The sequence below is a fragment of the Pseudophryne corroboree genome (genome assembly GCF_028390025.1).
Source record: "Pseudophryne corroboree isolate aPseCor3 chromosome 1 unlocalized genomic scaffold, aPseCor3.hap2 SUPER_1_unloc_3, whole genome shotgun sequence".
Classification (NCBI taxonomy): domain Eukaryota; kingdom Metazoa; phylum Chordata; class Amphibia; order Anura; family Myobatrachidae; genus Pseudophryne; species Pseudophryne corroboree.
The window spans coordinates 884,794-899,060 of record NW_026967468.1 but is presented as its reverse complement, the minus strand read 5'-3'; the positions used below and the strand labels follow the sequence as shown (position 1 = coordinate 899,060).

Genomic DNA, 14,267 nt, shown 5'->3' with positions numbered 1-14,267 from the left:
CCCGTCTCACTTGGGACCATGCTGAGTGATGGTGCATGTCTCACTTGGGACCATGCTGAGTGATGGCGCATGTCTCATTTGGGACCATGCTGAGTGATGGCGCCCATCTCACTTGGGATCATGCTGAGTGATGGTGCCCATCTCACTTAGGACCATGCTGAGTGATGGTGCATGGCTCACTTGGGACCATGCTGAGTGATGGCGCATGTCTCACTTGGGACCATGCTGAGTGATGGCGCCCGTCTTACTTGGGACCATGCTGAGTGATGGCACATGTCTCACTTGGGACCATGCTGAGAGATGGCGCCTGTCTCACTTGGGACCATGCTGAGTGATGGCGCCTGTCTCACTTGGGACCATGCTGAGTGATGGTGCATGTCTCACTTGGGACCATGCTGAGTGATGGCGTCTGTCTCACTTGGGACCATGCTGAGTGATGGCGCCCGTCTTACTTGGGACCATGCTGAGTGATGGCGCCTGTCTCACTTGGGACCATGCTGAGTGAAGGCGCATGTCTCACTTAGGACCATGCTGAGTGATGGCGCCTGTCTCACTTGGGACCATGCTGAGTGATGGCGCCTGTCTTACTTGGGACCATGCTGAGTGATGGCGCATGTCTCACTTGGGACCATGCTGAGTGATGGTGCATGTCTCACTTGGGACCATGCTGAGTGATGGTGCATGTCTCACTTGGGACCATGCTGAGTGATGGCTTCCGTCTCACTTGGGACTATGCTGAATTATTGAGTCTTTTTCTTACTGGATGTCTAGGGTTAGGGTTAGGGTTGAATGGGGCTCCTCAGATATTGTCACTGAAACCTATCCCTAAATACAACTGATTAAGATCTGTATATATTTTATATCTTCTGACATAACTGCTGTTGGCTCGTATAATCTATATAAGTCTGTGTATTTTTTGCTGTCACGGCCCATTGTCACTGATAAATGTGTAGTAAACCCAGTTTGAAAGTAACAACATGGAATCACGAATATGTTCAATTTCACTTACCAACTCTGGCTGCAATGACTCCAGCAAACAGTAAACTGATGGAGATCAAGGGTGGTGAGACATCATGATCATTGATTATTGAGCTGGAGTTACTCAATAGGTTCTGTGCGTTGGTTGTGAAGAACTCCTGAAGACCACCAACTGGAGAAATTGTGGGTGGGGTATCCCCTTGAATTAAGTGAGTACCAATATCTTGAAATGGAGAAACTGTAAGATCCAGCGGACTTCCAGGCATAAAGACTGAGACCACACAAAGGACAAGACTGATGAGCTGAGCTAGTCCAGAGATAAATCCAGTACGAATTAAACCACATCTTCGTCTTAGCCAGGTGAAGGCCACTGTTCCCATGATTCCGGATATAGCAGATGCACCCATGAGGATGCTGAGGACAGAGCCACTCAAACCTTGTGCGTAGGCATAGCCAGTGGTAATGCAGTCAAAGCCAAGGACAGTCATGTAGAGGAATGCCAGACCCATGCCAGCCCAAAACACTGACTGGTTGTAGTATGCAACCCACCCATCTCGGAAGGTGCGGAAGGGCTCAGCTATCTTTTCACTGCAGCTGGGGTCTTTAGGAAGTTCCACTGTTCCTACAGCGTTCTCCCCCATGAGATGTAGGTCTTCCGTGGGTTTTTCAGCATCTATTACTGGACAAAACACAGAGATAGATAGAAATCAAACAATGAAGCAACAGATGAAACTGATCCTATGAAACAATCACACTCATCTTCTAGGGACTCACTTTACACCAAATTCAGGTCATTTTATAACGTGTGGCATCTTAGGGGCATCACATGGGTAAGGGCACAGATCGGATTCATTTCTCATAACAGGAAAACAGCCATTTGCATAAGATGAAGAGGGTTTGGCTAGAACACCTTACAGCCAATCAGCAGTACAGCTATTTTCCACTCTTCCAGCAACAGCATTGTTATTGCCACGGGCAACCGGCGGTGGTAACATATAGACAATATAAGTAACTAAACACTAACAACAGTACATCCTGTAAAAATCCATACAGATTGTTAATGAGACAATAACCAGAATTAGGGGCTATCTATTAACATTATTACAATGTGAAAAAGGGGATTTTCTGTTTTCACGTTATTTTAGTATCACGTAAATGTATTGAAGGGCATTTGGAGCAGTTTTCATGAAAAACGACCCAAAACCCTTTAATTCTCTTTATTGTAGTAACCCATACCTCCCAAATGTCCCGATTTTCGCAGGATAGTCCCTTTTTTTGGATATCCCACTGTCCCGCCCCCGGGCAGCAGTGTCCTGCGATGGGGGAGGGGCAGTTGGGAGGCTCCAGCTCTCGCTGCCCTGCTTAGTAGAACAGTGGTGAATGTGCACACAGCGTCTATTCATGGAGACAGAAGGACTGGGAGCATGCCAGCAGGTCAGCCAGCGCTTTACCCGGCGGGCGCAGCTTCATGGTATGGTATGGTATGGTAATCCACATCACTTTCCCCATACTTATAATGGGAAATGCGATCTGGGCCGAGTTTACTATAAAAAAAAGAAATGTGAATAAAAACCGCAGTGAGCCCTGTGATAATAACGTCAGCTCAGGCTAGTGAAATCACAGGGCAGCACTGCGATACGCTGCCTTTTGCACAGCTTTCTCTGCTGCCTCGCAGGGACCCGGCAGTGTGATCAGCTCTGTGTGTCCGATGGACACACAAACTGATCACTTGTAAAAAAATTGGATTTTAAATTACCTACCGGTAAATCCTTTTCTCGTAGTCCGTTGAGGATCCTGGGGTCCACATTACTACCATGGGGTATAGATGGGTCCACCAGGAGCCATTGGCACTTTAAGAATTTGAGAGTGTGGGTTGGCTCCTCCCTCTATGCCCCTCCTACCAGACTCAGTTTAGAAACTGTGCCCGAGGAGACGGACAACTTCTAGAGAAGGATTACACAGATAGTGGTGAGAGTCACACCAGCTCACACATACAAGGCACATCAAGCTAACCAGCCTGAAACTCAGCAACAGCCGAAACATTACTTACCAAGTAACAACACAGCACTTAACTAAGAACAAGGACGTACTGAACCAAGTAACAACTGCAGGATAACGAAGCACTGGGCGGGCACCCAGCATCCTCTACGGACTACGAGAAAAGGATTTACCGGTAGGTACTTAAAATCCTATTTTCTCTTACGTCCTAGAGGTTGCTGGGGTCCACATTAGTACCATGGGGATGTTCCAAAGCTCCCAGAACGGGAGGGAGAGCGCAGAGGCTCCTGCAGAACTGATTGACTGAACTTCAGGTCATCAGGGGCCAAAGTATCAAACTTGTAGAACTTAGCAAACGTGTTCAACCCTGACCAAGTAGCCGCTCGGCAAAGCTGTAAAGCCGAGACACCTCGGGCAGCCGTCCAGGAAGAACCCACCTTACGAGTAGAGTGGGCCTCAACAGATTATGGACACAGCAATCCTGCCGTAGAATACGCATGCTGGATAGTGAACCTGATCCAGCAAGAGATCGTCTGCTTAGAAGCAGGACACCCAATTGTTTTTGGGATCATACAGGACAAACAGAGTGTCGGATTTTCTGTGATGAGCAGTCCTCTTCACATAGATCTTCAGAGCCCTCACAACATCCAAGGACTTTGATGGAATTGATGAGTCAGTAGCTACTGGCACCGCAATAGGTTGGTTGATATGAAAAGCCGACACAACCTTTGGAAGGAACTGCTGACGTGTCCGAAGCTCAGCTCTATCTTCATGGAAGATCAAGTAGGGGCTTTTACAAGACAAAGCCCCCAACTCCGACACACATCGAGCAGAAGCTAAGGCCAAAAACACGACAGCCTTCCATGTGAGAAACTTGAGCTCAACCTCCGGTAGAGGTTCAAACCAATCCGATTGGAGGAACTTTAACACCACGTTAAGATCCCAGGGTGCCGTAGGTGGCACAAAGGGAGGATGGATGTGCAGAACCCCTTTCAAGAAAGTCTGAACCTCAGAGAGGGAAGCCAGTTGTTTCTTGAAGAAAATGGACAAGGCCGAAATCTGGACCTTTACGGATCCCAACCTCAGGCCCATATCAACATCTGCTTGCAGGAAGAGGAGAAACCGTCCCAGTAGAAACTCCACCGTAGGAAACTTCTTGGATTCACACCAAGAGACACACTTTTTCCAAATATGATGGTAATGTTTAGATGTTACTCCTTTCATAGCGTGTATCAGGGTAGGGATAACCTTATTCGGAATACCCTTCCGATCTAATATCTGGCGTTCAACTTCCATGCCGTCAAACGTAGCCATGGTAAGTCTTGATAAGCGAACGGCCCCTGTTGTAACAGGTCCTCCCGAAGAGGAAGAGGCCTCGGATCTTCCAGCAGAAGACCCAGAAGATCTGCATACCAAGCCCTTCTTGGCTAGTCTGGAGCAATGAGGATTGCCAGAACTCCTGTTCTCCGTATGAGTTTTAGAACTCTTGGAATGAGTGGAAGCGGAGGAAACACGTACAATGACTGGAACACCCACGGAGTCACCAGGGCGTCCACCGCTACAGCTTGCGGGTCTCTTGACCTGGAACAATACCTTCGAAGCTTCTTGTTGAGATGAGAGGCCATCATGTCAATTTGAGGTACACCCCAAAGATCTGTCACCTCCGTGAAAACCTCCGGATGGAGGCAACATTCTAATGGATGGAGGTCGTTTCTGCTGAGGTAGTCCGCTTCCCAGTTGTCCACTCCCGGAATGAAGATTGCTGACAGCGCCAAAGCGTGTTTTTCTGCCCAGAGGATGATTTTTGTTACCTCTGACAAACAAGCTCTGCTCTTCGTTCTGCCCTGTCGTTGATGTAGGCCACCGTCGTTACATTGTCCGACTGCACTTGAATGGCTCGGTCTCGCAGAAGATGAGCCGCTTGGAGGAGAAGACCATTGTAGACGGCTCTTAGTTCCAGAATGTTTATTGAAAGACTGGATTCCAGGCTTGACCACCTGCCTTGGAAGGTTTCCCCTTCAGTGACAGCGCCCCAGCCCCGGAGACTTGCATCCGTGGTTAGGAGGATCCAGTCCTTAATCCCGAACCTGCGTCCCTCCAGAAGGTGAGGTAACTGCAGCCACCATAGGCGTGAAATCCTTGACTTTGGCGACAGACGTATCCTCTGGTGCATGTGTAGATGAGATCCCGACCACTTGTCCAGGAGATCCAGCTGGAAGGACCGAGCATGAAACCTTCTGTACTGTAGAGCCTCATAAGAGGCAACCGTCTTCCCCAGAAGGCGAATGCGCTGATGAACTGATACCTGGGCTGGCTTCAGGACGTCCCGGACCATTTTTTGAATCACCAACGCTTTCTCCTCCGGCAGAAGCACCCTTTGCACTTCTGTGTCGAGGATCATTCCCAGAAAGGACAATCTCCTTGTCAGCTCTAAATGTGATTTTGTAAGGTTCAGGATCCAACCGTGTTCCCTGAACAGATAAGTCGTGAGAACAATGGACTGCAATAACGTCTCCCTGGACGATGCCTTTATCAGCAGATCATCCAGATTTGGGATTATGTTCACCCCCTGTCGGCAGAGGAGAACCATCATCTCTGCCATTACCTTGGCGAACACCCTCGGTGCTGTGGAGAGGCCGAATGGCAGTGCCTGGAACTGAAAGAGACTGTCTAACAGTGCGAATCAGAGATAAGCCTGATGCGGTGGCCAAATCGGAATGTGGAGGTACTTGGAATGTGGAGGTACTTGGAATGTGGAGGTCCTTGGAATGTGGTACTTGGAATGTGGAGGTACTTGGAATGTGGTACTTGGAATGTGGAGGTACTTGGAATGTGGTACTTGGAATGTGGAGGTACTTGGAATGTGGTACTTGGAATGTGGAGGTACTTGGAATGTGGTACTTGGAATGTGGAGGTACTTGGAATGTGGAGGTCCTTGGAATGTGGTACTTGGAATGTGGAGGTACTTGGAATGTGGTTCTTGGAATGTGGAGGTCCTTGATATCCAGGGACACCAGGAACTCCCCCTCCTCCAGGCCTGAGATCACCGCTCTCAGAGACTCCATTTTTGAATTTTACTTCCCTAAGAAAGGGGTTTAGCAATTTTAAGTTCAAAATTGGCCTGACCGAACCATTCAGTTTCGGTACCACGGAAAGGTTCTAATAATGGGGGTAATTCCAAGTTGATCGCAGCAGGATTTTTTTTTGCAGTTGGGCAAAACCATGTGCACTACAGGGGGGGCAGATATAACATGTGCAGAGAGAGTTAGATTTGGGTGGGTTATTTTGTTTCTGTGCAGGGTAAATACTGGCTGCTTTATTTTTACACTGCAATTTAGATTGCAGATTGAACTCACCCCACCCAAATCTAACCGGTGAGGCGGGAGTTCTTGAAACTCCAGTCTGTACCCCTGGGACACAATATCCTGTACCCAGGTATCAGAACGGACAACCCCCAGACGTGACTGAAATGTCTAAGCCTCGCCCCCAACGGCCCGTCCTCCAGGCTGTGCGGTCCACCGTCATGCTGAGGATTTTGATGTACCAGAAGTAGGCTTCTGTTCTTGGGAGCCTGCAGTAGCTGGTTTTTTGGATTTTGCCCGACCTCCTCTAAAGAAGGTGTTAGAAGGCTTGGTCCTCTTTGTTTTAGCTGTCTGAAAAGACTGCGAGTAAGATGAAGAAAAAGGTTTCTTCGAAGCTGGCGCGGCTGAGGTAATAAAAGATGACTTACCCGCGGTTGCTGTGGAAATCCACACATCCAAAGCCTCCACAAATAGAGCCTGACCTGTGTAGGGTAGGTTCTCCACACCTCTCCTGGATTCCACGTCGGCAGACCATTAGCATAGCCAAAGCCCCTGCGAGCCGAGACAGACATGGAAGATATCCCTGCAGCAATCGAACCCAGGTCTTTCATGGATTCCACCATAAATCCTGCAGAATCCTGTATGTTACGTAAAAAACAATTCAACGTCACTTTTATCCATTGTATCCGAATCCTCAAGTAACGAGCCTGACCACTTCACTATAGCTTTAGCAATCTATGCACAGGCAATAGTAGGTCGTAATATCGCCCCTGAAGCCGTGTATATGGATTTGAGCTTAGTATCAATTTTGCGATCAGCCGATTCTTTTAACGCGGTAGATCCTGGGACAGGCAAAACTACCTTCTTTGACAGTCTAGAAACAGATGCGTCAACTATGGGTGGGGTCTCCCATTTCTTTCTATCCTCCTCAGGGAAGGGAAAAGCAATCAGACCCTTTCTGGGGATCTGGAATTTTCTCCGGATTTTCCCATGATTTTTCAATGATAGCGTTTAATTCTTCAGACGCAGGGAAGGTTAGCGAGGCTTTCTTATTGTCAGTGAAGTAAGCCTCCTCAACCTGCTCAGGTGTTGTGTCAGCAATATTCAACACATCTCTAATGGCCTCAATCATCAACTGCACCCCTTTTGCACGAGATGTCGCATATCCCCATGACCGTTTGCCGTGTCAGACCCTGTAGCCGCCATCTTTACACCGGCTCCCCGCTTGCTAGGGGGGGTCGGTGACTCACTCGCCACTGATCTTCTGGCTCTGTAAGGGGGTGGCGGCATGCTGTGGGAGTGAGCGATCCCTTGTGGCGGGGAACGATCAGTCCCCTCAGGAGCTCAGTGTGCTGTCAGCGGAGACAGTGGCTCAGACCCCTCTGGGTGGACACTACTCCCCCCACCTTAGTCCCTTCCAAGCAGGGAGGCTGTTGCATGGAGTGCAGCTATTCTCTAAAAAAAACACACAAAAAACAGAAAAACTCCCATGGAGCTCCCCTAGCTGTGACCAGCTCCTCCGGGCACATTTTCTAAACTGAGTCTGGTAGGAGGGGCATAGAGGGAGGAGCCAGCCCACACTCTCAAATTCTTAAAGTGCCACAGAAGAATAACTGCACTGTATATACAGGGCGAAGCCTAAGATATTACCACAGAAGAATAGCTGCACTCCATGTACAGTATATACAGGGCGAAGCCTAAGATATTACCACAGAAGAATAGCTGCACTCCATGTACAGTATATACAGGGCGAAGCCTAAGATATTACCACAGAAGAATAGCTGCACTCCATGTACAGTATATACAGGGCGAAGCCTAAGATATTACCACAGAAGAATAGCTGCACTCCATGCACTGTATATACAGGGCGAAGCCTAAGATATTACCACAGAAGAAAAACTGCACTACATGCACTGTATATACAGGGCGCAGCCTGAGATATTACCTCAGAAGAATAGCTGCACTACATGTACAGTATATACAGGGCGAAGCCTAAGATATTACCACAGAATAATAGCTGCACTCCATGCACTGTATATACAGGACGAAGCCTAAGATATTACCACAGAAGAATAGCTGCACTCCATGTACAGTTTATACAGGGCGAAGCCTAAGATATTACCACAGAAGAATAGCTGCACTCCATGCACTGTATATACAGGGCGAAGCCTAAGATATTACCACAGAAGAATAGCTGCACTCCATGGCCCTCATTCCGAGTTGATCGCTCGCAAGGCGAATTTAGCAGAGTTGCTCACGCTAAGCCTACGCCTACTGGGAGTGTATCTTAGCTTCTTAAAATTGCGACCGATGTATTCGCAATATTGCGATTACAAACTACTTAGCAGTTTCAGAGTAGCTTCAGACTTACTCGGCATCTGCGATCAGTTCAGTGCTTGTCGTTCCTGGTTTGACGTCATAAACACACCCAGCGTTCGCCCAGACACTCCCCCGTTTCTCCGGCCACTCCTGCGTTTTTTCCGGAAACGGTAGCGTTTTTATCCACACGCCCCTAAAACGCCGTGTTTCCGCCCAGTAACACCCATTTCCTGTCAATCACACTACGTTCGCCGGAGCGAAGAAAAAGCCGTGAGTAAAAATACTATCTTCATTGTAAAATTACTTGGCGCAGTCGCAGTGCGAATATTGCGCATGCGTACTAAGCGGAATTTCACTGCGATGCGATGAAAATTACCGAGCGAACGACTCGGAATGAGGGCCCATGTACAGTATATACAGGGCGAAGCCTAAGATATTACCACAGAAGAATAGCTGCACTCCATGTACAGTATATACAGGGCGAAGCCTAAGATATTACCACAGAAGAATAGCTGCACTCCATGCACTGTATATACAGGGTGAAGCCTAAGATATTACCAAAGAAGAATAACTGCACTACATGCACTGTATATACAGGGCGCAGCCTGAGATATTACCTCAGAAGAATAGCTGCACTACATGTACAGTATATACAGGGCGAAGCCTAAGATATTACCACAGAAGAACAGCTGCACTACATGCACTGTATATACAGGACAAAGCCTAAGATATTACCACAGAAGAATAGCTGCACTCCATGTACAGTATATACAGGGCGAAGCCTAAGATATTACCACAGAAGAACAGCTGCACTACATGCACTGTATATACAGGACAAAGCCTAAGATATTACCACAGAAGAATAGCTGCACTCCTTGTACAGTATATACAGGACGAAGCCTAAGATATTACCACAGAAGAATAGCTGCACTCCATGCACTGTATATACAGGGCGCAGCCTGAGATATTACCACAGAAGAATAGCTGCACTACATGTACAGTATATACAGGGCGAAGCCTAATATATTACCACAGAAGAATAGCTGCACTCCATGCACTGTATATACAGGACGAAGCCTAAGATATTACCACAGAAGAATAGCTGCACTCCATGTACAGTATATACAGGGCGAAGCCTGAGATATTACCACAGAAGAATAGCTGCACTCCATGTACAGTATATACAGGGCGAAGCCTAAGATATTACCACAGAAGAATAGCTGCACTCCATGCACTGTACATACAGGGCGAAGCCTAAGATATTACCACAGAAGAATAGCTGCACTCCCTGCATTATATACAGGGCGAAGCCTGAGATATTACCACAGAAGAATAGCTGCACTCCATGCACTGTATATACAGGACGAAGCCTAAGATATTACCACAGAAGAATAGCTGCACTCCATGCACTGTATATACAGGGCGACGCCTAAGATATTACCACAGAAGAATAGCTGCACTCCATGTACAGTATATACAGGGCGAAGCCTAAGATATTACCACAGAAGAATAGCTGCACTCCATACACTGTATATACAGGGCGAAGCCTAAGATATTACCACAGAAGAATAGCTGCACTACATGTACAGTATATACAGGGCGAAGCCTAAGATATTACCACAGAAGAACAGCTGCACTACATGCACTGTATATACAGGACGAAGCCTAAGATATTACCACAGAAGAATAGCTGCACTCCATGCACTGTATATACAGGGCGCAGCCTAAGATATTACCACAGAAGAATAGCTGCACTCCATGCACTGTATATACAGGGCGAAGCCTAAGATATTACCACAGAAGAATAGCTGCACTCCATGTACAGTATATACAGGGCGAAGCCTAAGATATTACCACAGAAGAATAGCTGCACTCCATGTACAGTATATACAGGGCGAAGCCTGAGATATTACCACAGAAGAATAGCTGCACTCCATGTACAGTATATACAGGGCGAAGCCTAAGATATTACCACAGAAGAATAGCTGCACTACATGTACAGTATATACAGGGCGAAGCCTAAGATATTACCACAGAAGAATAGCTGCACTCCATGTACAGTATATACAGGGCGAAGCCCAAGATATTACCACAGAAGAATAGCTGCACTCCATGTACAGTATATACAGGGCGAAGCCTAAGATATTACCACAGAAGAATAGCTGCACTCCATGTACAGTATATACAGGGCGAAGCCTAAGATATTACCACAGAAGAATAGCTGCACTACATGTACAGTATATACAGGGCGAAGCCTAAGATATTACCACAGAAGAATAGCTGCACTCCATGTACAGTATATACAGGGCGAAGCCTAAGATATTACCACAGAAGAATAGCTGCACTCCATGTACAGTATATACAGGGTGAAGCCTAAGATATTACCACAGAAGAATAGCTGCACTCCATGTACAGTATATACAGGGCGAAGCCTAAGATATTACCACAGAAGAATAGCTGCACTCCATGTACAGTATATACAGGGCGAAGCCTAAGATATTACCACAGAAGAATAGCTGCACTCCATGTACAGTATATACAGGGCGAAGCCTAAGATATTACCACAGAAGAATAGCTGCACTCCATGTACAGTATATACAGGGCGAAGCCTAAGATATTACCACAGAAGAATAGCTGCACTCCATGTACAGTATATACAGGGCGAAGCCTAAGATATTACCACAGAAGAATAGCTGCACTCCATGCACTGTACATACAGGGCAAAGCCTAAGATATTACCACAGAAGAATAGCTGCACTCCCTGCATTATATACAGGGCGAAGCCTGAGATATTACCACAGAAGAATAGCTGCACTCCATGCACTGTATATACAGGACGAAGCCTAAGATATTACCACAGAAGAATAGCTGCACTCCATGCACTGTATATACAGGGCGAAGCCTAAGATATTACCACAGAAGAATAGCTGCACTCCATGTACAGTATATACAGGGCGAAGCCTAAGATATTACCACAGAAGAATAGCTGCACTCCATGCACTGTATATACAGGGCGAAGCCTAAGATATTACCACAGAAGAATAGCTGCACTCCATGTACAGTATATACAGGGCGAAGCCTAAGATATTACCACAGAAGAATAGCTGCACTCCATGCACTGTATATACAGGGCGAAGCCTAAGATATTACCACAGAAGAATAGCTGCACTACATGTACAGACTACAGGGCGAAGCCTAAGATATTACCACAGAAGAATAGCTGCACTCCATGCACTGTATATCAGGGTGAAGCCTAAGATATTACCAAAGAAGAATAACTGCACTACATGCACTGTATATACAGGGCGCAGCCTGAGATATTACCTCAGAAGAATAGCTGCACTACATGTACAGTATATACAGGGCGAAGCCTAAGATATTACCACAGAAGAACAGCTGCACTACATGCACTGTATATACAGGACAAAGCCTAAGATATTACCACAGAAGAATAGCTGCACTCCATGTACAGTATATACAGGGCGAAGCCTAAGATATTACCACAGAAGAATAGCTGCACTCCATGCACTGTTATGATACCAGTACGTCTGACCAGAGGTGATCTTATGACGGAGGTCAGAGTACTGGAATGGAATGCTGGTTACGGGAGCAGGAAAGCCTAGTAACCCCTGGCACCCTAACTTCGTTGTCTCGCCGGTGTTATCAGAAATCCCCTGCGAGACTATGGTTGCTTGAGCCCATGGCAGCCACGTTTGAAGGGCGGATTATGTCTGCCCAACTCCGATGCCCCCTCAGGTCTTAATGGGAGACAAAGGGAAATCCGAGACAGGGTGATAACAAGGGGCCCTCTGACTAAGCAACCAGGCCAGGGGCTACAAGCTAACTAACTTAAACCAGAAGTATGTGCGGACAAACCGCCAGGGAAAAGGACAACCAAAAATCCACGAATCCGTTACTCCTATCCAGCACCGCTGGATACCAGAGTGGATTTGTGGGAGCGGAATCCTCCGCAAAAGCTCCGAAACACAATATAACCAAATAATAAATAGTAAGCGGTCAAGCCGCAACACACGGCTACGCCGCGACTCACGAACACCACAGGATGTTAAAGGTGCTCGGTCAGGACTCCAGGAAAAGATGACAACTTCCGAGTATTGGACCACTGAGGACAGGAACGACCGGATAGACAGGACTGGAAAACTCTCTGCAACAGACACAGCAAACAGGAAGCTATTACCGGCGTCTGTGGGAAGTCCAGAGAGTGCTTTTAACTGGGAGCTCTCCAATCAGGAGCCAGACAGGGTAATTAACAATCATGCCGTGCAGCTGCATGCTGCACGGCCAGGATACCAATGAGGTGATTAATCTAGACCCAGCAACGGGGAACGCGGTCCGACAGTGGCGTCCCCGTTGCTAGGGTCTGAGCGGCTCCGTGCGCCCGGCGTCTAGCGTTGCTATGGAGCCGGCGGCTGTCCGCATGCGGCGTCCCTAGTTGCTAGGCGCCGGGCCGCACTGACGGGCGGACCCTCGGCGCCTAACAGTACCCCCCCTTGAGGAAGGGTCAAGGAACCCCTAAGGCCAGGTTTCTGAGGAAATTCTCGAAAAAATGCCTTTTTGAGCCTCGGGGCATGGAGATCCTCATCCAGGACCCAAGACCTTTCTTCTGGACCATAACCTCTCCAATGTACCAAAAAATAAAGCCGACCCCGGGACAACTTGGAATCGAGAACCTTCTCCACCAAGAACTCCTGCTGACCCTGTACATCTATTGGTGATTTCCCCTGAGAGATCTTCCGAGGAAATCTACTGGAAGAAACGTATGGTTTCAACAGGGAGCAATGGAAAGTATTTCCGATCAGGAGAGTTCTTGGTAAACGTAACCGGAAAGCAACTGGATTGATTTTTTTTATAATATGAAATGGTCCAATAAATTTAGGGCCCAATCTGGCTGAGGTTTGTCGAAGTCTAATGTTGCGAGTTGACAACCACACCCTATCTCCAACTTTAAAAGTGCACGGCCGCCGGAGCCTGTCAGAAAAAATTTTCTCCCGAAATGCCGCTTTTCTGAGAGCAAGGTGCACTTTTCTCCAAATGAGTCTGAGATGAGCGGTCAAGGTCAGTGAGGAGACAGAGGAATGTTGAAAAAAGGAATTAGCTCTGGGGTGAAAACCAAAAACTGTAAAAAATGGAGACACATTGGTGGAGGAATGACAGGCATTGTTGTAAGCAAACTCCGCCAACGGAAGAAACTCGGACCAGTCATTTTGGAGTTTGGCCGAGTACAAACGCAAATATTGTTTTAATGATTGATTAACTCGCTCAGTCTGCCCGTTGGATTGGGGATGGTAGCCAGACGTTAAAGACAATTTCATCTTTAAAGAGGCACAAAAAGACTTCCAAAATTGTGCAATGAATTGTGGACCCCGATCAGAAACAATATCAGTGGGTAACCCATGGAGTCTGAAAACATGGCGGAGGAACAAAACTGCCAATCCCTGGGCAGATGGCAATCGGGGAAGAGCAATGAAATGGGCCATCTTGCTAAAACGGTCAACTACCACCCATATGACTCGGCATCCGGCTGACAGAGGGAGGTCCACCACAAAATCCATGGAAATATGAGACCATGGCCTGAGAGGAACATTCAAGGGCATAAGTTGACCGATAGGCAAGGAACGGGGAACTTTATGCTGTGCACAGACCTGACAC

The 14,267-nt window shown here is 47.3% G+C and overlaps 1 protein-coding gene across 2 annotated transcripts in view; it reads right to left on the bottom strand.

Moving 5' to 3' along the window:
• SLC40A1 (solute carrier family 40 member 1) overlaps positions 1–14,267 on the bottom strand; it is a 409,668-nt gene that overhangs the window by 37,293 nt on the left and 358,108 nt on the right. For both annotated transcript variants that reach the window (XM_063948677.1, XM_063948678.1), the window contains one exon: positions 1,010–1,657. In XM_063948677.1, coding sequence (XP_063804747.1) covers positions 1,010–1,657 — 648 coding nt within the window. The remainder of the gene's footprint in view (positions 1–1,009; positions 1,658–14,267) is intronic.